Raw genomic sequence first — 26,385 nt, 5'->3', positions numbered from 1 at the left:
CTGAAACCCAGGTTTGCCAGATCCATCAGCGTGTAATTTATTTGTGTTCGGGGGCTAATAAATCGAGCCTCGGTGTAGAATGAGGGATGGCCAAGAACTGCTTATGTAAAATCGAGTAAAGGACAGTGTTTGGGTGTGTTAGGAGGTGGAAAACGAGCCTCGGAGAAGCAGGTACATTATTACCGGCCGCTGTGTGGTGCTTGGCAGGATAAAAGGAATTGGAAACCAAAAAAAAAAAGGGAAAAGAAAATACGTCTTTTGACTTTCGCTGGTTTGATTTATTTTTATTGGAAACCAAGAGAGGAGAAAAGGAAATATGTCCTTTGTTTTTTAAGGTATTGGACCGTTAATTTCTGTGGAGGGAGATAACGGTTGAAGTATTCATTCAAAATCGGCACGAGAAGAGACTGAATAAATTGATTATGGTTTACCTCACTAGTGGCCTCTGTGACGGAACAGCACTCCATGTTCGTCTGATGCAGGTGTGGCGCGGCATTATTTAGTGCATGTTTATGCCGTGAACCAGCCGAGCCTACGTCAATGTGCGTGCCTCCATCTTGGGAAATAGGTTGAGCGGTATACATAGGAAAAGCCCCGTTATGGAGATGGCTGTGGTCAATGTGAGGTTTGCCGTGAATGTTTCTGCAATAATCAGCGTACCAGGTACTGTTTTTGTTCTAACCTACACTCATGGAAGTCAGACCTGATTGTGCTTGCATGAAATGTGTAGTTATTCAGTGAAGTGCAGCGAAACAAAAGAAAGAATGGATTACTGCCAGGTATTATTGCCAGTGGGTTCTGAGTTCCTGTATTTAGATCGTTTTGAGGCTGGAAGAGGACCTAATTAGACTGAGTTATTTGTGTTGTCAACAAAAGCAAAAATATGAGAGCACTGTTGATGCTGGGAAAAGTTCCACTCATGGAAGTTCTGTGTGGCAAGTGGAAGCTGTAACTGGACAAATGTCCCGGCGATGGAAGAAGATCCAGGAGCCCACGTGGGGTCATTTCGTTTGGACACTTGTCGCAGAACTTTACTACAACAGGGTCTTGGATCCATGAAGTGTTGTGTATGTGTGGTGTGTGATGTTAGGCCACTCTTTGGTTGGTGTTATGTATGAGGAGTTTGCAGAATAGTCTGTTCTTTCATTAATAGTGAAGTTTGGTAGTAGGTGATTAAGTCACCAAGAGCTGTTTCACATCAAATGTTGTGTGTGAGTTGTGTCAAGGTGTTAGGCAACTCATTAGCTCGTGTTTTAGGGGGGGCTATGTGTATGTGGTCACCCCTTGTTAGATTTGGTTGGTTGTAGGTGTTTAAGTCACTCAGAGCTGTTCCACAACTAATGTTGTGTGTGAGTTGTGTCAAGTTGTTAGGCAACTCATTGGTTTTTGTGTGTGGGGGCTATGTTGTATGTGGTCACCCTGTATATGAGATGACTATGCTGTATATGGTCATTCTTTTTTAGGTATTGTGTGGTGTTTGATCCCCGGTGCATGAATGAGTTATGTAAGTGCTTGTTCTTGTTCTGAGGTGTGCATCTTGTTTCCCGGCTCATGAATGAGTTATGTAAGTGCTTGTTCTTGGTCTGAGGTGTGCACGTTGTTTTGTGGCGCATGAATGAGTTATGTGAGTGCTTGTTCTTCGCATGAATGAGCTATGTAAGTGCTTGGTTCGAGGCATGTGGGCTGCTGAATTCATATCTGTGCATAGATCGCCGCCTAATGTTGGGTCCGGATGATCGCACATTGTTGTCCTGGAAGAGTCTTCGAAGTATCACGAGATAGGTGGCTCCTCCCCTGGACTACAGTGCGCATGGGCATCCTCTCCATCCGCAGATTGTTTTTTTCCCCCATTGGGTTCGGATGTACTTTCTCGACTCTAGTTCGGAAACTTTGTATTGACTTTCCTAAGTCGGTATTGTCTCGTTCGGTGCCTGTTTTCTTTCCAGTTCTTCGAACCGGACGTCGGAAGCTGATTCTCGCCTTAGACACCAAAGGCCCAGACTACGACGACAATGGAACGGAGCCCGTTTAAACGATGCCCCGTCTGTAATTCCAAATACCCCCACATCGATGTGCACCCAGTGTGCAATAAATGTTTGTCCCCGAGCACGACGAGGCCAGCTGTATGGCCTGCTCGAAGTTCCGCTCCAAGAAGACGCTTAAACTTCGGCGCGCTGCGAGGCAGTCGGCGCAACAGTCGGCACCCGAGCCAGTCAACATTTTCGAGGCCGGTGACGAAGAAGGTGTCTAGTTTGACGAAGAAGAAGATGAAGAGGTTCCCGAAGAACGGTCGGAACCGGCGTCGGAGCATGACTCCAACTTCGAGATGGACGAGCAGACTGAAGAATACGTCCACGAAGAAGACATCGTCGAGGTAGGGGACGACGAAGGGGCCATCGGAGCCGTCGATGACGCCTCCAGTGATGAGCCAGGCCCAACCGCAGTAGCGGGGCCTATAACTGACATTACGCTCCCTTCGGCTCAGGTCGAGGCATCGCCGAAAGGCCTTAGCCAAGATCTTTCTACCCGTTCTATAGCCCCGCGTCCAAGCCAGGCTAAGAACACATCAAAGGAGCCATCGGTCGATTCATCGAAACCGAAACCATCGGAGCAGAAATCGAAACCGAAACTACTTGAGATGGTGGTCGGTTCGACGTCAAAGACTATCGACGACCCTTCGGCGCCGAAAGTGCCTGTCGCCTCGAAGACTGGAGCGTCGAAGCAGAGCTCAACCAGCAAACACGTCACCTCGGCGCCGTCGGCATCGACGTCGGCGTTGACGCACAAACATGGCGACAAGGCCAAAGGCCTCCAGTAGAAGAAGGCTGTCGAGCCGAAAATCTCAGGACTCAAGCCACTGCTCAGCAAGCACCTCGAGCCGAAGGCCAAAGCCGACCCAAAGCAGCAGGTCTCGTCGACGTCCAAGGCTGGGGATGCTCCACGCCGGGAGCTCGGGTCGACGCCATAAAGCAAGAGTCCTCCTCAAGTGCTGAAGCAGCCTGAAGCGACAACCACATCAAGCTCCAAGACCGTCGGACAGACCCCGATTAAGTTTGGTCTTCCGCCAACGGCTCGAGCAAAGCAGCTCGACCTCCATAAAGGCGCCGAACATTCCAGGACGTCGTCGACTCCATCGAAGCCTGCCACAGAAGGGATGGTTTTCCACAAACCCTCCTACGACAACCAGTCGAAACTCTTTATCGACGCGGAATCAGGCAGGCTCACTATCCACAAGCGGAAGATCGCGCCTGAACGTCCCTTGGAGAGTTACAAAATTCCTCTCAAACGAAAAAAGGACTCCGCCACCTCACCAGTTCTCTTCGAGCCCGTTCAGGAATATTCACAGCAAATGGCATGTTCTCCAGCACGGAGTGAGGAGGACATGGGGTACGACTGTGGTCAAGCGGCCTATGCTTATAATGCTGACACTGATCAGGGTGAACCACAACAGTGGTCTGAGGCTATAGATCAATCTGTGGACCCTAATGATCCACATGCTTCTCCGGACGCTCAGTCCTATAACGTCAAAACATCGCCAACAGAGGACACTGCGGCGTTTAACGCTTGGATTGAAAGGGCAGCACTCAACCATGGTGTAGAGATGCATGCGGAGCCAGTGGACGAAGATTTCTTGTTTGACACTTTCTCCACCTCTGAACGTTCCACTAAGACTTTGCCTATGCTTAAAGGGGTCCTCAAGCATGCTGCGGACATCTTCAAGGAACCCACAAAAGCTAGGGTTATTAACCCACGTATTGAGAAAAAGTACAGGCCTGCTCCAGTGGACCCCACCCACATCAAAGGCCAGCTCCCCTTGGACTCACTTGTAGTGGCCAATGCCCGCAAGAGGGCAAATTCACAAACCAGTGGTGACGCTCCACCTCCGGACAAAGAATCGAAGATTCTAGAGGCGTTAGGGAAACGAGTGGCAGCGCAGGCTGCAAATATTTGGAGGATTTCCAATACACAGGCCCTGTTGGCTAGATACGACAGGGCACACTACGACACCCTAAAACAGTTGTTGCAACACCTACCTGATATGTACAAGGAGGGAGCAGAGATGCTTATACAAGAAGGAAAACTGATTTCTAATGCGTCCATCAAGTGCGCACTGGACGCAGCAGACACAGCAGCTAGGGCCATAAACACTAGTGTGATGCTGAGACGTCACGCATGGCTCCGCACCTCTGGTTTCAAGCCCGAGATTCAAACTACTCTGCTCAATCAGCCGGTTAACACGGACTTCCTTTTTGGTCCCGAGGTAGACACAACACTTGAGAAAATAAATAAAGACACTGAGACAGCCACATCCATGGGGGCTTTGCAATCTCAGCAGTTTCGGGGCAGTTCCTTTCGTCGCTCCGGTAATAGGGGAGCCTCGAGAGGACACGCTTTGCAGCAGGCGCAGTACACCAAAGGCAGCACGCAATCCACCTACACAAAGAATACCAGGGGTGGATACCGTGGGAACAGCGCCAAAGGCAGAAGACGTGGCAATAACAACGCCAGATCCTCCGCCCCCAACAAACAGTGACGCCCTGTCACTGCCCCCCGACCATCTAACACCTGTCGGGGGAAGACTCCAGCAGTTCCTGCCAGTCTGGGAAAGCATTACCACGGACAGGTGGGTGAGACAACTTATCCATTACGGCTATTGTCTAGAACTAACCTCCACCCCCCCAACATACCCCCAAGGCACTGTCCTATGTCCGCAGAGCACACGCACTTATTGCAGCAAGAAGTACTCTCCATGCTGCAAAAAGGGGCAATAGAACTCGTGCCTGCAGAAGAGCGAGGTACAGGCGTGTACTCTCTGTACTTCTTGATCCCAAAAAAGGACGGATCCCTGCGGCCCATTCTAGACCTCAGACCCCTCAACCAATACTTCCTTTCAGAACACTTTCATATGTTAACCTTACAGCAGGTCCTGCCGTTGCTCAGTCAGGGCGACTTCCTAGCAACCCTGGACCTCAAGGATGCATATTTCCACATTCCCATTCACCCAAGTCACAAGAAATATCTCAGGTTCACCATCGACAACCAGCATTACCAATTCAAGGTTCTGCCTTTTGGGGTCACCACTGCCCCCAGAGTGTTCACCAAGTGCTTAGCGACTGTGGCTGCGCACCTTCGCAGACAACATATCCACGTCTATCCCTACCTGGACGACTGGCTCGTTCAGGCCAAGTCAGCCCAGCAGTGTGCCAGCCACATGTCGCGCACGATTCACCTCCTTCACAGTCTGGGGTTCTCACTCAACTACACAAAGTCACACCTGCAGCCAGCCCATGTGCGACAGTACCTAGGGGCAACCTTGAACACTGACGGTGACAGCGCAGCCGAACTCTGCCAGGGTCGACAGCATTTGGAGGTTCAGGCCTCAACAATCACTCCCAGCGCAGGTGTTCATGCAACTGATCGGTATGATGGCATCCTGCATATTCATAGTCCTGCACGCGAGACTGCACATGCGTCCCCTTCAAGAATGCTTGGCACAACAGTGGAACCTGGCTCATGAGCATCTAAAAGACCTAGTGTTGGTGACCGGTCGTGCTTACAACTCTCTGCATTGGTGGAATCCACAAAACCTTTGCAGGGGACGACCGTTCCAAGAGCCTGTCCAACAGATAGTGCTAACGGCGGACGCATCTCTCCAGAGTTGGGGAGCGCATGTCCCCCATTACACGGTGCAGGGACTATGGACAACACAACAGCAGAAGATGCATATCAACCTGTTAGAGCTGATGGCAATCTTCATGGCACTGAAGGCGTTTAAGTTGCATCTGTGCACCAAGGTCGTGTTGATCCGGACGGACAACATGACTGCCATGTATTACATCCAGAAACAGGGAGGCACACACTCCCCGCAGCTATCTCACCTAGCCCAGAGCATGTGGAAGTGGGCCATTCAGAGGAACATCTTCCTCATGGCGGAGCATCTCCCGGTAGTAGACAACCAGATGGCGGACCTGCTCAGCAGGCACAGTCATCAGATGCACGAGTGGGAAATCCACCCCTCGGTACTCCAGCCATACTTCCAGCAGTGGGGTCATCCAGAGATCGACCTCTTCGCCACAAAAGAGAACGCAAAATGCCAAAGCTTCGCCGCCAGGTTCCCACACCCGCAGTCTCAGGGCAATGCGATATGGATGAACTGGTCAGGCAGATTTACGTACGCTTTTCCCCCAGCCCCACTCCTACCGCTGGTGGCACGCAAACTGCAGCAGCACTCCATGACGCTCATCCTGGTTGCTCCAACGTGGGCACGGCAGGCTTGGTACACCACGTTCCTGGAACTTTCAGTGGTGCCTCACCAGCGGCTGCGCCTCACTCCCAGCCTCCTCACTCAGAGCCATGGAGACATTCAGCACCCAGATCCTCAACAGTTGAGCCTAGCGATTTGGCTCCTGAGGTCATAGAGTTTGGCTACCTCAACTTGCCCCCTGAGTGTATGAACATCATCAAGGTGGCAAGGCGGCCTACAACCAGGGCGTGCTATGCAGCCAAATGGAAACGATTTGTCATTTACTGTTCCAACAATGACATTAATCCGCTAGATGCATCCACGCAGAACATCATATGTTGCCTACTGCATCTGTACCAATGCAACCTAGCATATAGTTCCATCAGGATACATTTGGCTGCTATAGCCGCTTATCTTAAGAACAGACAGCACCTTTCACTTTTCAGAGTGCCTGCCATCAAAGCCTTTTTGGAAGGCCTTAAAAGAGTGATCCCTCCCAGACACCCTCCTTCGCCTGTCTGGAATCTAAATGTCGTTCTCACCAGGCTCATGGGACCCCCCTTTGAGCCTCTCCATTCTTGTGAGATACAGTTTCTTACTTGGAAAGTGGCCTTTCTAATAGCCATCACATCGCTCCGGAGAGTCAGCGAGCTTCAAGCCCTCACAATTCAAGAGCCATACCTACAAATTCGTGCTAATAGGGTGGTGCTGCGTACCAACCCCAAGTTCATGCCAAAGGTAATCTCGCAGTTACACATTAATCAAAACATTGAACTGCCAGTTTTCTTTCCAAACCCAGACTCAGTGGCAGACAGAGCACTGCACACCTTAGATGTCAAAAGAACTCTTCTGTATTACATCGACAGGACAAAGGACTTTCGCAAAACTAAACAACTGTTTGTTGGCTTCTCTCCACAACATAAAGGCAACCCTATTTCCAAATCAGGTATAGCCAGGTGGATAGTTAAATGCATTCAAATCTGCTATCAAAAAGCTAAACACACTTTAACAGTTCCCCCAAGAGCGCATTCCACACGCAAGCTAGGGGCATCCATGGCTTTCCTGGGCAACATTCCTCTAGAAGATGTATGTAGAGCACCCACATGGACCACCATACATACATTTACCAAACACTACTGCGTAGATGTACACTCCAAAGAGCAAGCGGCTGTAGGACAGGCTGTTCTCAGAACTCTCTTTCAGACTGCTGCAGCTGGCACGGGCAACCGCCGATAAGGAGGTAACTGCTATTTATTCTATGCACAGATATGAATTCAGCAGCCCACATGCCTCGAACAGAATATGCTACTTACCAGTATGCATCTGTTCTCGGCATGTAGGGCTGCTGACATTCATATCGCCCACCCTCCTCCCCGGTGCCTGTCGCAGCTGTAGCACTCAGAATCCTTCTCAGGCATGGTCATCATTTACTGTATTACACTCCATCTCTGCCACAAAGGCGAAAAACAATCTGAGGATGGAGAGGATGCCCATGCGCACTGTAGTCCAGGGGAGAGCCACCTATCTCGTGATACTTCGAAGACTCTTCCAGGACAACAATGTGCGATCATCCGGACCCAACACTAGGCGGCGATCTATGCACAGATATGAATGTCAGCAGCCCTACATGCCAAGAACAGATGCATACTGGTAAGTAGCATATTCCTTCTTAGCCTGAGGTGTGCATGTTGTTTCCCGGCGCATGAATGGGTTATGTAAGTGCTTGTTCTTGGTTTGAGGTGTGCACGTTGTTTTGTGGTGCATGAATGAGCTATTTGAGTGCTTGTTCTTCGTCTGAGGTGGGCATGTTGTTTCCTGATATGTATGGTGTTAAGGCTTGTTCTTGTGTGCCTTTCTTGTTATACTTGTCTGGCCAACTGGTATGATTTGTGGCACATGGACGTAGAATGTAGGTTAGTTGTTTATTTCAGGAAGTAATGTGATGCTCTCTTCAGACTGTAGTGTGCGAGATAAGTTAAAATTTATTGTATGCGCACTGTTTTAAATTTATTGACTGAATGTAGTAGAGTGTATTGTTTTAAATATCATCCTTTTTGTTGCACAATGCAGTTGCTCTCCTAACGAAGGGAGATATGTTGTATCTTGAGTCTTCCTGCTGCTCAGCTAGAATGCATGTGATGTAGAATGTTGGATGAATGGAATGTTAGTGGTTTGTGAATGTCAGTTGGGTTAAGGCTGAGCAGCAGGACAGCTGCTCCTGATGGGGTTTTAGTTTGATATCTTAACAACTTATCTTAATAAAGTAACATGAACAATCTACCTTGAAGTATCCATCTTCTTTTGGATTACATTACTCAGCTCGTCATGCAGCACAGTGCTCGTGTGCTCATGACGAGCTGAGCTCGTCATGACCTCACCCGTTTCTTTAGAACGTTCGCACAGCAGGGTAATTTGCCCAGCGTGCGAGCGTTCTAAAGGTCATGACGAGCTCAGCTCGTCATGAGCACACGAGAACCATGGCTCATGACGAGCTGAGCTCGTCATGAGCATGGGAGGGGTTAAATTAAAGCTAAATATTTACATGGCATAGAACACCATTGAGAACCTCCTGCTCTCTTCAATAGTATCTCTCACTCTTGATGATCTCATCTTGTCACCCATATAATGTTGTTTCTTCCTAAACAGACATTCTGAAATTTCACCAGTTCGTCCATTGTAGGAAAGTGCCCCTTTATGTCATGATCACGCCTACTTTTTTCCACTGGTACTAATGTTTTTCAAACGATGTGCACTCAGTTCCTGCTAACCAGGCATCAGTGCCAGTGCTTTTTCCCTAAAAGCAAGGTAACATTTTCTAATTGTGTTACAATTAGCACACACTAGCAACCCTGTAACTCACTAGTAAATGGTACCTAGGTTATGGGTTCTAAAGAGGGTCCCTAATGGCTGCAACATGTATTATGCCACACTAAGGGATCCCCTTACAAATTGCATGCAGACTGCCATTGCAAGCTGCGTGACATGGTGCAAACCATGAGTGAAACATGACATGGCACACTCTGTCAGCCATGCCAAAGTCACTGCATATAAGTAAGTCACCTCTACCGCAGGCCTTGTAGCCCAAAGGCAGGGTGCATTATATTACATGTGAGGCTTATCTGGATGAGCAGATATACCCCTGTGCTGTCTATTTCAATTACTAGATGGTACAAGTGAATCGGGAAGCCATCTTAAGTGTATGTACTGGGCATTACAAGTTCTCCAGCTACATGATGGCTACACTGAAACCTATGGTGTTTGGTAGCAAGTAACTTGTCTTAATAAATCTGTACTTTTACCAGTACTAGATATATTATGACCTTCACTCCGAGGGCACTTTAAAGATACCCCCTAAAAAAACGAGTGTACTGGCTGACTGGCATCATCCACCCTGCTACCACAGACATGTTTCTGAACCCTGCAGGTGGGAGCCTGCGCTCTTTGAGGATAGAAACAATGTCTGCTCCGGAGGAAGGTATTCTCACCTCCAGCAAGATAGCATATCAAAGCCAGAGGCTGCAACGCCCCTGCAACCTTTGATATGCGACCCTGGCTTCCCCGAGACCCGGGAGATGCCACCCCCTGTGCTGAGGCCTATTTGGCACAAGAACAGATGGAAAATTAGCGATGCAGGTAGGCATGTGGCACCAAAAGGCTAGTCACACCCCTTGGGTAGGCTGCCTGATGTGCTCTACGAAGGAAGGGTTCCACCCTCTTGTTTTTGGTGGAATTAGGAAGTTTGGGACAAGGTTACTCCCACTCTCCACAGGAAGTGGTCATAGGGGGTGTAGCGACCCCAGGGGTAAGTAGCCCATTGGGTACTACCCTTCACTCCACTTAACATCTCTAATTGTAGTTTTTAGGTGGCCCCTTGACTCCAGGACCTCAGATTTGTATGCCTGAAAGAAGGACAAAGAAGAGTCAAAGATATGAGAACTGTGAACCAGCACCTACTTTGGTGCAAAACCCTTCCTAACTGTTGCTCTCACAACAATCACCGACACCGACTCATCCTGAAGTGTAACAACCTCCCCAAACATTGGCTGTCTACCCAGCACTTCCTAAACCCATCAACTTCTCCCTTGAATTGGAAGAGCCACTTCCCTGCACCAGCAGGCACCGACTGCAGCTGCCTGGTACAGTGGTCTTTTTCCTACAGGTACTTTTCCATTTGACTTTAACAGGTAGCGTTCAAGACTGCCCCAGCACAAAGCACCTCTTCACCCAGAAACACCAAGGCAGGTGCTGGTGCTTTCATGGCAATTTGGCCCCTACTTCCCTTAAGTCCAGAAGAACAGCCCTTTTAGTAGTCTGTAAGTGTACCTGTGCAGTGCATGTTTCTCCCATAGGAGGACATTACCACGTTCAAGGCTAATGCCTCAAATCTGATAGCTGCTATTTTCCTCGGTACTGCAAAAATTGATAACGTCTAAAGTACTTAGTCGTAACTTGTATAAAAAAATTATTTTTCTACATCCGTCTAGAGTTTCTTCTTAAGTGTCTCATTTATTGACTGTGTGTAGAACATATGCTTAGCAGTACCCTCTGATAAGCTTTAAAAACTCACCCACACTATCACAAAGAGAGCATTTTGGATTATTAATTTAAGCACTGTAAGCCAATAAGGGGTTTCTGGACCTGCTACATAGTGTACCTCAATTAGGTGCTCTACATAAAAAGCCAGCTTCCTATGTCTCCATTTACTGATATCAAAGCGTTGGAGTCACTGATTTCTTTGCTTTATACCCCCACAGCATATATATTCCAAAACAATCAGAGAAAATAAATATAACGAGATAGCAGAATATATATCCAAATATCTGGGCACATACGCCACCAGCCGATCCTATGGGGATTGGAAAAGTCCAGAGAAAGCACTAGCTGCACTGATCAAAAAAGTGGGCGATTAAAACATTTTCGTTAAATTGCTAACCAATAAGAAATGAAACTACCAGATCAGGCAGGATTTGTTCCAGAGAGATCAACTTTACATAATTTGTGTTGCATGTGCCCCACTCCACCAGATACAATCCGAGACTAGCGCTGTGCTGTCCTTTTGAATGTGACAAAGGCATTTGACTTCCTAGAATGAACATCCCTCTAAACCATTCTAGATCAAATAGACATGCCTTCTCCCTTTTGGCATTCAATATGACTGTTCTTCACTTCACCTGTTTGTAAACTTAATTTGTAGCATAGCATATCCTGCCATCTAGTGTTGGGCTAGGACGTTTGCAAGTTGTTTTTCTTCAAAGAAGTCTTCGAGTCACAAGGTATAGTGAGTGAATCCTCCTCTAGTGCACATGTTCCCTGGCACCTTTTTTAGATAGTTTTTTCCCCCATCTGGTGTGGACCTTTACCTCGGAGCTCCGTGACCAAAGCTTAATTCCTGTATTGAGGGCCTTACAGCTCCCTTTCTTTTTAACTATTGACGACCTAGACAAGGACACCACCTGGTGTTATCTCAAATTTCGATCCACCTACTCTGGCCTGGCCTTCAACACATCATCCTTTTCCAGACAACCAATTCAACTGCATCAAACGTCTTACACTTGAGGGATGGAAAATACTCCCTTCAGCTTCTGCCCTAAGTGTCACGCCAGATACTCAAGGCAGGACCAGCATAGTGTGTGTAATCTGTTTGTCCCCTGAACATGCCGAAGGGTTTTGTGAGGCGTCTGGCTTTCCGCTCCAAGAAGATACTTTGGCAGCATAGTGAACGTAGTTGGGCCCACTCACCCATGCAGAGGCATACAGAAGATATGCACAACATTTTCATGGAACAGTCGACAGAAGCAGAACAAGAAGCCAAAGACAGCGAGGCACAGATGGTGACAGTGTATCTCCCCTTACTGCTGGCTAGCAGTGGCGACAGCTCTGACTCAGAGGAGCCTTATCCAGCCACTCAAGGGAAACCTCCTGTATCCTGACAAAGACTGTTAAGGCGGCTTCTGGAACCCCACTGACCTCGTGCCATATTGGTTTCTGAAAACAGGCTTAGGAGTACAGCCAAGTTCAAGAAAAGTAAATACTAGTATCCTTATTCTATGCCATGCATGGTTTAGAATATCTAAGCTTTAATCCAGATGTACTGCAACATCTCTTGAACCTACCTTTTGATGGCCAAAATCTATTTGGGCCACAGGTGGGTGAAATGCTTAAAGCTAAAAAAGATACAGATATCGCTAAAGCCATTGCTGCCCTCCTAACGTCTCAATATGGGGGACAGTATAGAGGGGCAGCAAGACCTGGAACATCCACTGATTCAGAAAATATCCATAAACAGCAGGGGTCCTATCAGGCACACTACTGAAGAGGTGCATACTATAGGTGCCATATTGGTCTCTGAAAACAGGCTTAGGAGTACAGCCAAGTTCAATAAAAGTAAAAACTAGTATCCTTATTCTATGCCATGCATGGTTTAGAATATCTAAGCTTTAATCCAGATGTACTGCAACATCTCTTGAACCTACCTTTTGATGGCCAAAATCTATTTGGGCCACAGGTGGGTGAAATGCTTAAAGCTAAAAAAGGATACAGATATCGCTAAAGCCATTGCTGCCCTCCTAACGTCTCAATATGGGGGACAGTATAGAGGGGCAGCAAGACCTGGAACATCCACTGATTCAGAAAATATCCATAAACAGCAGGGGTCCTATCAGGCACACTACTGAAGAGGTGCATACTTTAGGTCACACTACAGAAACAATTGAGAAAGGGGGTAGTGGTTCCACCTCAAAAGCTACCAAACCTACAAAACCTTGGACACCTTAGACTCCCCCCCCCCCCTCCCCCCCCCCCCCCCAACATATCACACCAGTAGGGGAACAGCTACAACAGTTTCACCAACAATGGACCGCAATTACCACAGATCAACAAACGGTATTGTTTAGAACTCACACACCTCCCACAATACCACCAAGGACACACAAATTGCCACTAGAGCATCTTATTTATTTATTTATTTTATTTTATTTATTTATTTATCTTACACTCCTACAAGACAAAGTCCAACCTTCTCTTCAAAAATGGGCTATAGAAATAGTCCCAAAACAACACTAGGGACACAGTGTGTACTCGCTATACTTCCTCATTTCCAAGAAGGATGGAAAGTTAAGGCCTATTCTAGATCACAACAGTACCATCTCCTCAGATCACTTTCACACGGTCACACTATATACATCCAGCACAGCGTTGCCATCTAAATTCCCAAGTCAATTGGCAGCACTACCAATTCAAAGCTTAACCATTTGGAGTTACTACAGCTCCAAGGGTATTCACAAAATGCACTGCAAGCGATGCAGATAGCGCAAGTTAAATGGTTTTATTCATTTATTTACTTACTTTACTCCTGTCCGTCGTATCCCCCCACCTTGCCTCACCCTTTCTCACCGCACTCCCTCTGCGAACTGCCACTGCTCAGGGGTCCCCTAGGGTCAAGGATGCACTCTTGTTACACCCTCAGCTGCATTAGGGCGGCCGGGTGCAGAGTGCTGAGGCCCAATGTTATCCAATTGGAGATAGGGGTCCTCCAGTTGGTGGCTGCTGACGAGCAGGCCACTGGGTTGTGTGTGCAAAGCTCCTGTACTTAAGCTCTGGGCAAATGGGGGTTTAGGACAGCACTGGACTGGGGCGGCCGGGTACAGAGTGCTGTTTTGGCATCGGAAGCTCTGTAGCTTTCAAGTGGGGAATCTGGTTTGCAAAAGCACTGCAGAATCGGGGATGAAGGTCCTCTGGGTGTGACCACCACTTGGAGAGGTAAGCTGGGATCTTGGGAGTTGGTAAGGCACTGTCGGTTGGGCCACCCAAGGCCGTGGGGCATTGGGTGCAGGGGTGCCTTTTAGGTTCAGATCTTCTTACCAGCTCCTGATCGCGGTTGGGGGGACCTTCCGGTTTGAGGCTGCAGGCGTCGGCTGGAGGCTCTAGGCAGATCAGGGGTCGCCAGATATCAGGTCAGCATCGCCGAGGGGGGACCTCCTCTTGGTGTTGGGCCACTTGATCTCGGGCCATGGGCGTCCGTTGCAGCGTGGTGCAGACCTGCGGATCTTTGCGGAACTGGAGTCCTTTGTTTGAAGATATCCGGTGTTTACAGGAGGCAGAGTTTTTGGGATTGAAGGCAGGCAGTTCCTCCGGGTTTGTCAAGGTTGCTGGCTGCAGCACACACCAGGATTTCGCTGGAGCTGGTTCGAGTTGGGGACAGGCCGGTAGAGTCCCCCCAACTGTAAGATAGCGGGGACTGAGAGTTGTGCGTCACCTCGTATCCTCCACCTGAAGGGTGGAGTTGGCAGAGGTGGGCACACCTCTCTTCTTCACTTGTTTTTATCCGCCGGTTCTCCCGCCCAAAGTGGGGGTCAGAACCAGTGGGGACCAGTTGCTGAAAGCAGCAAGTGGCCTGTGGAAGCTCACAAAGGCGGCATAAATATGCAGAAAGAGGGCACTTTCTCACACAAGAACAGCCCCTCTTTTTTGCGCAGTTTCTTCATGGAAAGTTTTGGGGAGATCCATCAAGCTGGGGGCGAGGGAAAAAGAGGGGAGGGGGTGCCAAATGCAAAATCCTGATGTATTTTTCTATAGGCAACATTAACACTGCTGAATGGAATTGCACCAAATTTGGCAGCAAACAAAATCTTTGTCCTGAGTGTGTGCTTTTTGTGATTTGGTGTTAAGCTGTTGGTAGTTTATATGAAAATAAGGTTCAAAACAATTTGTATATCTGGATTGTTGGGTTCACAAAGGTCTTGTAAGAGTCCTGCAGTCGTGTGAATAAAAAAAAGAAAAAAAAAAAGGAAATGGAGCCATCTGATTTGTTATGGTTAAGGCTCTTGCCGTGTGAGAAGGTCCTGGGAGTCCTACAGGAGCTTGTGCTGTGATTGGCTGGCTATAAAATGAAGAGAAAAGTTGCGGCTGCCATTTCATAACACTTAAAAAGAGGTGCCCTTGGACTGTGTGTGTGTGTTGGGGGTAGTGGGTGTGGTCGCAATACTGCAGGTGTCATTCAGGTGCCAGCCAGGCCTCTGGACTCACCCCTCTCGCTGGACACCTGCGTGGGCAAAAAAAATATATATATGTATGTATTACTACATTTAGTGTGTGTGCGCAGAAATACCTTTCCATGTTCCCTGTGCAATAATGTCTTCCGTGTTAGAACGTCAGGAGGCAGCGGCGGACATTTTTAAACAAAACATCGGACCAGCAAGGCAAAATGCACCCTCAACAAGTGGTGGCTCCAATCCCCAGAGCAATTTAAAAATATTATACCAGACTCTGGAAAAAAGTATGGAGAAGGAGATCCGAAAATGGTGGGAGGTAACCTCCCTTGAAAAATACTTGGAGGTGGGGTGCATTTCCAGAGGGTTACATATTTTCACCATACCCTCCTTGGAGAACCCGGCCCCGCTTTTATTAAAGGACTGGCAAGAAAATACGGCATAGTCCGAGAGAGGTATGGTCAGATTCCTTATACCATATGCCTGGAGTGACAGCCAAACTACTGGAAGAAATTAAAAGAACTTGGAAGAGGTGATCAAAAAAGATATGAAACAGAATGAAGAACTAAGAGCAGGCATAGTGAAGAGACTTAAAGATTATTAAAGTACTATACGTCGGAGAAAACAATCTAAGTACCAACAGATGAAGATGATTATAACTCCGGGAGAGTTCTGACGTTTGAACGAAAATATGATCAACTAAGGAAGAAACTGAACCAATTTAAATCTGGAGCATCAACAACAAGAGATACCTCTGAGTCAGAAATTGGGACATCAGAGGGGGAACAATCCACTGGTACACAGAAGATGAGCAGAGAGTGGTAGAACCCACTTTTTTCCGCGAATACCATTTAATCAGGGAAAATATTCCGCAACATACACCCAGAACTCACCCGCCAGACCCCCCCCCCCCCAAAAAAAAAATGCAAAACAAAACGGGTGTGAGGGCTGGAGGAGAAGCGGCCGCTTCCAGAATTACACGGAGCAGCGAGAGGAGAGGCAAGTGGTGAAAACCAAATCCACCATCAATTTAACAGAGAGGGTTCTCAGTGAGGATGAGAATCAAGTACTATAACTGGGACTCTTTCTGCCCCAGAGCAGATTTCAACTACATTGAAGCACAAATAGATTTATTCAAATATATTCGTAAGCTTAAACTTAAGAAAAACATTTGCTACATCCCACTGTAGTGGAAACCCATGCGGATAACCCTGATATATACAATCCTGATGGACTCACTGATACATATATGGAAACTCTTGTAGTTCTACAGTCATTGGAGAACTATTCAGAACAAGACAGTGAAACATGCCCAGAAACAGCAGGGACAATACAATTGAGTGGACAAAGTGGGTTAAACACGAAATCTAGAACTGTACCACAAAATCCATTTGATGCTATTGATGTTTTTAATAATGCTATTTTAGCAGATTTGAAACGTTTTGAAGCCAAGAGAGGCACGGACAGTCCTAACCATAACATCTCCCGATGAAAGCAATCCAGTCTCTGAAAAACAATGATTCCATAGTAATCAAGCCCTCAGACAAAGGGGGGAACGTTGTGCTGTTCTCGAAAGATCATTATCATGAAGAGGCTATGAGTCAATTAAGACAAAGCATGTTACTTACCTGTGACTCAAGCAGTTTATGCACAGTGTAAATCTACTTTTCATCAGTTTCTGGCATCTTGGAGAAGTTAAAGGATGCTGGCCTCTGATGAATAGGACTTCTTACTATGTGAATATCCGGTCCTCCCGACGTTCTATCATCTTCCCAAAATCCACAAAGATGATAGACCACCAGGACGACCCATCGTTGCATTCATCAATAGTCTCTTGAAAATTGCTCTATCTATATTGACTGTTTTCTTGCTCCTTGGGTCAGGAGTCTTACTTCATACATCAGGACACCCAGGACTTTCTCAGATGGATAGAGGGGATTGTGTGGGAGGATGATATGCTTTTCATCACCTTAGACATTGCAAGTCTATATACCTACATTAACCATCAACAAGGCGTAACCGCAGTTAAATGGTTCCTAGACAAACGCCTCCTGAGATTTCAACAGCATAACCTCATGTTACTTGAAATGGTGAAATTCTGTTTGAAAAATAACATCTTCATTTTTGCCAACCAGCTGTGCAAACAGCAACGTGGGGCAGCGATGGGTACGCGCTTCGCCCCCAGCTATGCAAATCTTTTAGTTGGCTGGTGGGAGAAGCACGTGGCCTGGAGGGACACATCAAAACACTGGTTTGAAAAAGTAGTGTCATGGGTACGCTTCTCCGATGACCTGTTCAGGGCTGGTGGATGTCATATTATCGGCTAGGCGTGACTCCACTAAATCCATTTACTCTTACAGATGATCTAAATTTGTCTCTTGGTGTGGGGAGAAGTCTGTTGACCCTTTGAAAGCCCATTTATCTGATATATTACAGTTTGTTCTTTCTTTGGCGCAGCAAGGGTTTGCTGTTACTACGGTAAAGGGTTATCTTTCGGCATTGTCAGCATTTTTCTGTTTGCCGGACCAGCCGTCTCTTTTCAAATCTCCTGTGGTTTTGAAGTTTCTGAAGGGCCTCACAAATAAATTCCCCCCTACTTCTTTTATTGTACCTCAGTGGGACTTAAATCTTGTCTTAACATACTTGATGGGTTCTCCCTGTGAGAAGGTGGCCTGATATGCAGTGCTCACTATTCTAGTGAACACTATGTATCAGTCCAGCAACCCTTATTGATGATTGGTTGTAAGTCAACCTTATAGACCAGCTATCATAGTAGCGTGGATACGAGCAGTCTAAGGCTAAAGACTCGCGAGGGCGTGTTAAGCCAGCTGTTATACCACACATATACCCCTTGAACACCAAGTGAAAGGACACCACACAAGTGTTATGAAAATAAACAGTGTATTTATTAAAATCACAACAGCCCTGTACTCTTTATGAGGACAGGGTACTAAGCACAACACAAAACTCTTACGAAAATACTTAAGTTAGCACAGTATATACAAATGCCCGAGGGGCACGGAAAACCATATACTCTGAAAGTAGAATGCGAAATTACTAGCAGGTAAGTACAGTACTAATAGGCTTTGGAATCGCTAGGACTTGACTATAGAACCTTCAGATTACTTATAGGAGGCCTAGGGGACTCGGGTGCAGAGTGTGCACTCTCACGCGGGATGCGGGACAAAGTCTATGGTAGCTAGTAAAGGCAAAGTTAGTGTTCTCGGGCGAACCCGACCTGGTAGGAGGAAAACGAAAGTGGATTCTGACCCTTGGATAGTGAGGCTGTGCTGGGGCACCGAAATGCCGAAGTTACCTAGCCCAGGGGCTGCAGCTGCATAGGTCTCAAAAGACGTCGGAAATCCTCGTAGACGGACCAGGAGCCTGGAAGAAAGATGCTGGCAGGCGACCAGTGAAGAGAGTTCGAAGTGATCCAAGCCTGGATCTTGAAGATAGATGACACCTGAAAGCAGAGGGGACCAAGTTCTTGACTACTAGCCAGTAGTCAGGTGGCACCGGATGGTAGTCACCTCGACTAGGTGAGTGGGTGACGCTGTGCTCGCAGATCTCACGGACCAGGAGGCGTTGTCGGCGACCAGGATGGAGGAGCGAGCTGTCCCACGATGGATGAAGCTGTCGGCGTCGCTGGACCCAGGATTGGGCAACAAAGCCTTGGCAAATTCAAGCCCACGCGGTGGACTCAAAATGGCGTCTGGAGTGGACCAGGAGGGTCCGGGGTGCCTCTCTTGAAGAAGGAAGCAAGGGCCAGTCTGGAGCAACCAGACCAGCAGCAGTGATGTCGTCGGGCGTCGTTCAGAAGGCCACAAGCCAGCGGGCTAGTAGCCAAACAATGCGGTGAGCAGCAAAAAGCAGAAGGGCCCCACGCAGATCGTGGAGATGCTGGAGGGCTGATCTTCGGTGCTGAAGCTGCTCAGGGTCGGGGCTTCTCGGACCCCAAAGCACTCGCCAGAGGGACACTCGGCGGGCTTGTTGTGAAGAAGTCGTGCAGTCTTGGCGATAGTCGGTCCCTTGAGGTCTCGTCGCACTCACGGTTCTCAGCTTGGCTGTAGAGGTGAGTAGAGGTCAGAGGTGCCAGGGAAGCCGGGTCTCGTCGAGCTGTGTCGTCGGATTCCTGAGGAAGGACTTGCAGCAGACCGCAGTGTTCTTGATGGTGCCTGCGGATGCAGGGTGACTTCTCCTTAGCCACAAGGGAGAATCTTGAAGAAGAAATCTTGATGTAGTTTTGCAGAAAGTCGTGTCTTGATTCCAAAGATGATCTAATTTGAACAGGGGGCCCGCTCCTATCTTTATACTAAGAAAAGGGGCTGACCCGGTGACTAGGTCCTGCCTATGGGTGGGACTAGGAGGGGGGTGGTTACACCCCTCTCCCATGCCGGACTTCCCCCAGGCCAGGGGCTGGTGTGCCCCTGGAACTGGTTCTGACCGGCCTATGCGTAGTGAGCACCGGGGTGCCACTCAGCAGTCACCTTCCTGTAAAGCCCTGCCTACCCAGGATACACAAAACCCTGTCTGGGACGGTGCTAGCACCGCCCTCGACAGGAAACCCTTTGTCCAGGCTCCCCTCGCTGGAAGGACTCCCGGCTGCAGGGGGTCAGACTCGTGTCTGTGGTGGCAGCATCCATTTTGTGGAGCTGAGGCTTCGTTTAACTTTATTCAGGGTTCACAGTTACATACATGTCATGTCCCTCTAGAAGGGTGGAATGCTAACCCTGTCGCCAGAATTGGCGAGGGGTTAGTATTCCAATTCGTATGACACCTTACTCGACATGTTTTGATAAAGCAATACCAAAGATAGCATTTAACCTCGAGGATTATGATGCACTTAAGAGTATATGGTATGCGTTATCATGGAACAGCTATTAGGACTTGGTTCCGCAAGTTGCAGACAGGCTCAGCTCATGCCAGAGCACCATCTCACACGATTCCAAGCACTCTGCCTTCAGGATTGTCAAGGCCTGCCATAGGAGTGACTGATAGGAATCTGTGTGTCCATTTTAGGGTTAGATATAGGTATACTATATCTACAGCAAAGGGTGATTACACGACTTTGCCCCAGCTGTCATGCAGCCCAGTTGTGTCAAATTTAGGAGGCCAGCCAGGGTTGGCATAATGCATGCTTCAGCCCCTGGTAGGCCCTGGGTACACCTATGCCCTGAGTTACAGGGTCTGATAAGGTGGCCCAGTACCAATTGGAAATGTACCTAAGGTACATGGAATCCATTTTAGAGAGAGAGCAGTAGGCCTGGGGTCCTGATTGGCAGGGCCCCAGGTCGACTATGTCAAAAACCAGCTAAAACACAGGGCAAAAAGTTGGGGGCAACCATAGTCAGGAGGTACCTTCCTACACTCCCTTCGAACCCTTACACAAGTGTCCCATGAGGCTTTTATCTTTTAAGACAGTCTTCCTGGTTGCGATTACCTCGGCAAGGAGAGTAAGTGAGCTTCAAGCTCTTGGTTCCAAGCCCCCATTCTTGACCATTCATGCTGAACGAATGGTTCTCAGGACCAGGGCTGCTTTTCTCCCTAAGGTGGTGATTCCCTTCCACCTTGGTCAATCCATTACCCTTCCTACCTTTTATCCTCCCCCCTCACCCTTCCAAGGAGGAGGAGAGACTACACCGTCTGGACCCCAAGAGTGCGGTGAGTTTTTATCTTGATAGAACTAAAGACTATTGTATAGATGACCAGCTCTTCATTGGGTTTGCTGGCTGCAAGAAAGGAAGAGCGATACATAAGAAGACTCTTTCAAGATGTATAAAGATCTGCTACTCTTTGGCCGGTAAAAATCCTCCAGAGGGTATAAGAGCTCACTCTACTAGAGCTAAGTCTTTGACATCTGCACTTTCAAGAGGTGTGCCGGTTGAGGACATTTGTAGAGCGACGACTTGGACCTCCCTCCACACTTTCGCAAAGCCTTACTGCTTGGATTCCGAAGTGAGGAGGGACGGCTACTTTGCGCCCTCTGTCCTCCAAGATTTCTTGGTGTAGAAGAGTGGACACCCTCCTCCGGGAGTGGGGACTGCTGTGGGAATCTATTCACAAGATCAGGAATCCACTGGCAGATGTATCCATCAGAAGAACAAGTTACTTACCTTCGGTAATGCTTTTTCTGGTAGATACAGTATCTGCCTGTGGATTCCTCACTGACCCACCCGCCTCCCCGTTGTCCACTCTTCTATACCAGAGGTACTGTAATGTATTTACCTTATTGTCAAGGAATTGTTTTTTTCAAATGTTTTATTGCATTTGCTTCACACTGTGTGTGTTACCTTGATATTTGTACTGCGTATACTGTGCGTGGGCCTATTGTAGTGTCGGTGACGCCATCGGAGTCGCATGCGATGCCGTGCCTCTATGACATCGTCCACGTCGGCGCGAAGCTACAAATGAATTTCCAAATGTTGCTGACGCAAGGGGCAAGGGGGATATTCACAAGGTGAGGAATCCACAGGCAGATACTGTATCTACCAGAAAAAGCGTTACCGAAGGTAAGTAACTTGTTCTTCTATTCCCAATAACTTTGCAGTCGATTGACAAATCTTTGCAAAATATTCAAAACTTATGGCCCGCTCCGGTTTGATCCTATCTTGAAAGTTTCGGGGTGATTCGGCAAGCGGGAGCCGAGAAAAAAGGGGGGTCCCAAAATGTGTTTTATCCATGCAATTTTCCATAGTAAACTTTAGACAAGGCTACAGCCCGAACTGCTGAACGGAATTACACCAAATTTGGTAAAAAAGGTAGCCCTTGGTTCAGAAAGTTTTTAAATCGGAAGGGGCTTACGCCCAATAAATAACCCTTTGTCAAGCTCCCTATCCTTTTTTAATCACCACTTTTATAATTTTTGCACTGCACCTTCCTATCATATCAACATCATGTGGTATAACTAAGTGATTGTGGGTTGTTACCCCAAGCCGACCATGGGGGTATTCTGGCTGTCTCAATGATCAAGAGACACAATACCCTGGTAGGATTACCAGATGAGAATATTGATCTATACAAGACATTGATGGGAATCCTTAATGAGGTGGATTGACAATCACAGGTGTCCCATATTTTGGTGATTTGGTCTGTTAGTTTAATCTGATTTTTACTTCCTTTTGTACTTAATGAGGCATTAGGATAGCTTGTAAGAAATCACTAAAGGATTTCTAGTTTAGACCCCTAAGTTTGTTTGTTGTATATATCAATGATTTATCCCCCGGGGACCCCAAGAGCCAGCTGGCCACCAGGTGTAGCAGAAGGATCCAGGATGGCCCCACTGAGGGGTGGTGAGGCAGCCAGTCGCGTTCTGCTTTAGGAATGCATGCACACCAGTCTAACGAGGCAGATCGCGACCCCTTGTCTCCAGAGCCTCTCCAGCATGTCAGGGGGAGAACGCGACCGGCTTCCGCCATCACTGTTCCTTTGGGGCCCCCGTCTGGGGTTGTCTCGCGACTCAGCTCGCGATCCGCAGCTCACTCCATGGCCGGCAAGGGGGCGAAGGCTCACAGTTCATGCAGGGAGCCCCCCCAGCAACAGAGGGCGCCTCCTTAGCGAGTGTCGGGGGCACCCTGGAGCAGTGGAAGGCAGGCCCTGTCCTCAGACGCACCCATACGCCTCGCGAGGCCCCTCCAGGATCTTCTTACGCTTTAGCGTCCAACAGCGAGGGCCGGGGGCAATTGACGTCGGGAGGCCCCCGATGACTAAGGGCGCCTCCACGGCAGGCGCTGTGTTGCGTGGCAAGCGGAGAGGGAATCGTCGCCTCCGAGACCCGTTCAGATCTCGGGCGGGTGTAGGCCTCATCCCCAGCCTTGCGTGATTTTGGCCGATCAAGCTGACGGGCACGGAGTCGTTTTAGCAGATTCCAGGCACTTACTCTCCTCACTCCTCCCAAAGGATCGTCCCCGCAGCGTGCAGAGTCCCAGCCGCTCAAGGGATACTGTCGTGGGCATCCACGGACAGGATAATTAAGAATTTTGGTGGCTGGCCAGTCGGGGGCAGAAGGAGCTCACGTCCTGTCGGCCATGTTGCATGGCCTCGCCCCCAAAATAGCACTTTAAGTAATCCCACACTCCCTATTCACGTGTGCTTCATGTCTGATCAACTCTAGATTTACACGTGCATTCTGTGATTCACTGTGTACATAGTCATAGCTGATCACAAGTATTTTCAAATATAAAAGTACCGATAAGCATCGACAATAAAGTTTGTGTAGCACTTATTTTTCTCACACTTAAAAAAATACCCAGGCCTGCGCACCTCCTATTAGGCGAAACACGTGTTGACTCCTTAAATCAACTGTGACATGAATAAATACTTTGCCTACAAAGATCATCTTTCTTTGCAGTTTAATCGCTTATCATATGAAGTCTCTTGGAATTGGAAAAATATATTTGTAATGACCATAGCTAAAAAAAATGTTATAGTTGCATCTTATTACCTGAAAAAAACCCCATACAAACTTGCTACATTAAACTATGAGATGTCCCAGTATATTCATTAGGTTTTGTCTTTCAGTCCTGGTAGAACATGCAGAATGCCATTGTTTTTTGGGGTTACAGCAAACAAATGATGGGCGGAATGCCGACAATGCAAATATTCTCCCTCAGTCAAAAGATCTGCCTTAAATCCACTGTTCTTTTGCCTACTACGCCACCCCAGTTTGGACCCAGCCGTATGCAAATCAGTCTTGACCCTGTGCCCCACGGGAACAGTCCAGACTGAACTGCCAAGCCAGGGCCTCCCTGGACTGTAAACCAGCATCCTGGGACCGGTTTTAGGGTATGTCACTCTTCTTCCGCCAGACTAGCTTGAATCCAGTTTTTTGGGGGGCTTATTTCTAGTCAGATAATGTGGGTAAGCATTTGTTAAAAGGATTTTTAGTTTACTTCTGCGTGTGCCGTTTTGCTTGCTATTCCTATTTTCTTTTTTTAACTTAAGCAAATGATTTTTCCTTTTCAGAGCCTGGCAAAAGATCGGCGAATGAAGCTTCTGAAACAACAGCATGAAGTGGCTGGTCTCTCCAGTCAGCTGGAACATGTAGTTGGCTTCTCCAAATGGGCAGTTTCCAGTGGCAGCAGCACAGCCTTGCTGTACAGCAAACGCTTGGTAAGAACACATTGGCTATAGCACTGGTATGAGTCACTCCTCAGAAATTGATTACCAACTGCAATAAAGCTATTAGTATAGAGATTAGAGAGCCAGAATAGTGGTGCATGCAGACCAAATGTAAACATTTTTTATTAAAATTAAATAAATCAATTTTGCTTTCAATCTTGATTTCATATTAAAACAATGCCATAAAATATTTTGTACTTTGAGAACTCATGTCTGACAAACTCAAAGCATTTAATTTGAGTGCTGTCTCCTGGGGAAATCCATTCAGCAGTTTATACAAACTTTAATGGTGAAATGTTTACTCGTGCATGACAAGGGCATAATATATTTGTTTAAAGAATTAAATATATTTTTCTTGCTTTTTCAGTCCTTGCTTTATTTATAATTTCTCAGCAACTCCTTAATAGAGGTCTGTGTAATCTTGAGGTGGGTGGCGCAGTCAATTACCCCAGTATTGAAACTTTCATACATTCACATGCTTGAATCGTTCCCCGTCATCGAGATGGAAGTCCCCGGTAAATCAAAATAGCAATGCAAAGCTATTATAAACTAGAAACCAGGCCTAAGCCCATTCCAGTTTTATAACACATCCACCTCTTTTTGTAAAAGAGACCAAATAAAACACACGTTGTGCTAGGCCGTCTCCACTGAGCTGTGATTCTTTATTTGACTACTTTTGAGAGAGTTCTTCAGCTATAGGTTTTGGGATAACTCTACAATTTTGGTCTGTTCTCTATTCATCATGGCAGACCAGGAGAAAAAGGGCCTTTTTAGAGTTAGTGCCACCTGCTCTAAAAAGAGGCTTTATGTGGATGACCCTCATAAAGATTGCATATACTGCTTGTATCAAGACCACAAGGCCAAAGACTGCGAGGTATGTTGTACCTTTTCTACTAAAACCTTGAGGGATCGTGAGGGACGTCTCCGTTCGAGGCATGTGGGCTGCTGAATTCATATCTGTGCATAGATCGCCGCCTAGTGTTGGGTCCGGATGATTGCACATTGTTGTCCTGGAAGAGTCTTCGAAGTATCACGAGATAGGTGGCTCCTCCCCTGGACTACAGTGCGCATGGGCATCGACTCCATCCCCAGATTGTTTTTTTCCGCCATTGGGTTCGGATGTGTTTCGGTTCCCTCTGTCGGAATCGATAGTTGTTTAACTTACTTTGCTCGAGACCAAAAGGTCTTTAAGACTCGCGTCGGTATTGTCTATCGTTCGGGTTCGTTTGTTTCATCGGCTCCGAACCAACACTGCCCTTCCGCGTGCTTTCGGCGCGGACGGGCCTACACGACGCTCCAACCTACTTTCATCATGGAACGAAGTCCATTTAAACGGTGCCCGGTGTGTGCCTCGAAGTACCCACATATCGACGTGCACCCGGTGTGCAATAAGAGCTTGTCGCCGGACCACGACGAGGCCAAGTGTATGGCCTGCTCCAAGTTCCGGTCAAAGAAGACACTCAAGCTCCGCCGAGCTGCGCGACTGGAGGCCCAGCGATCGGCACCCCCTCCGGCAGACATCTTCGACACGGAGGATGTCGGCGACGACACTATCCAGGATATCACAGAATCTAACCTGGCGTCAGAGGTCGAGGAAGACTACGACGTGGAAGACGAGGATTTAGATGAAGTCGTCGAGGAGGTAGGGGGCGACGACGGGGCCCTTGCCACCGTAGAGGATAGCTCGGACGAGGAGCTTCCTCATACTGACTCCGGGTCCAGCCACCATTATAAGGCCCAGGCCGAGGGATCGCCTACGGGCCTTACCCAAAGCCTTGATTCCCGTCCCACGGCTCCGCCTTCCGGCCCGGCCACGGACACTGATAAGGCACCACTCACGGTACAAAAACCGAAAGTGAAACCATCGGTCTCGACGCCAGACGTATCGAAACCGAAAGCGCTAGTCGCGCTGGTCGGGCCGAAGACTTCGGAGGCCTCGGCGCCGAAGAAATCCAAGATGGCCGTCGAGCTCAAGGGCCACGCCATGATGGCCGACCCAAAGACTACGGTATCGAAGCCGAAGGATAAAGCGACCGA

At 47.9% G+C, this 26,385-nt stretch overlaps 1 protein-coding gene across 1 annotated transcript in view; it reads left to right on the top strand.

The window, feature by feature from the left end:
- TRIM24 (tripartite motif containing 24) overlaps positions 1-26,385 on the top strand; it is a 1,193,545-nt gene that overhangs the window by 332,377 nt on the left and 834,783 nt on the right. Inside the window, exon 7 of the mRNA XM_086952962.1 lies at positions 24,193-24,339. Coding sequence (XP_086809088.1) covers positions 24,193-24,339 — 147 coding nt within the window. The remainder of the gene's footprint in view (positions 1-24,192; positions 24,340-26,385) is intronic.

Source organism: Lissotriton vulgaris, chromosome 1_2 (genome assembly GCF_964263255.1).
Source record: "Lissotriton vulgaris chromosome 1_2, aLisVul1.2, whole genome shotgun sequence".
NCBI lineage: Eukaryota > Metazoa > Chordata > Amphibia > Caudata > Salamandridae > Lissotriton > Lissotriton vulgaris.
Note: the sequence above shows the minus strand (reverse complement) of the source record. Positions and strands in the feature narration are given on the sequence as shown.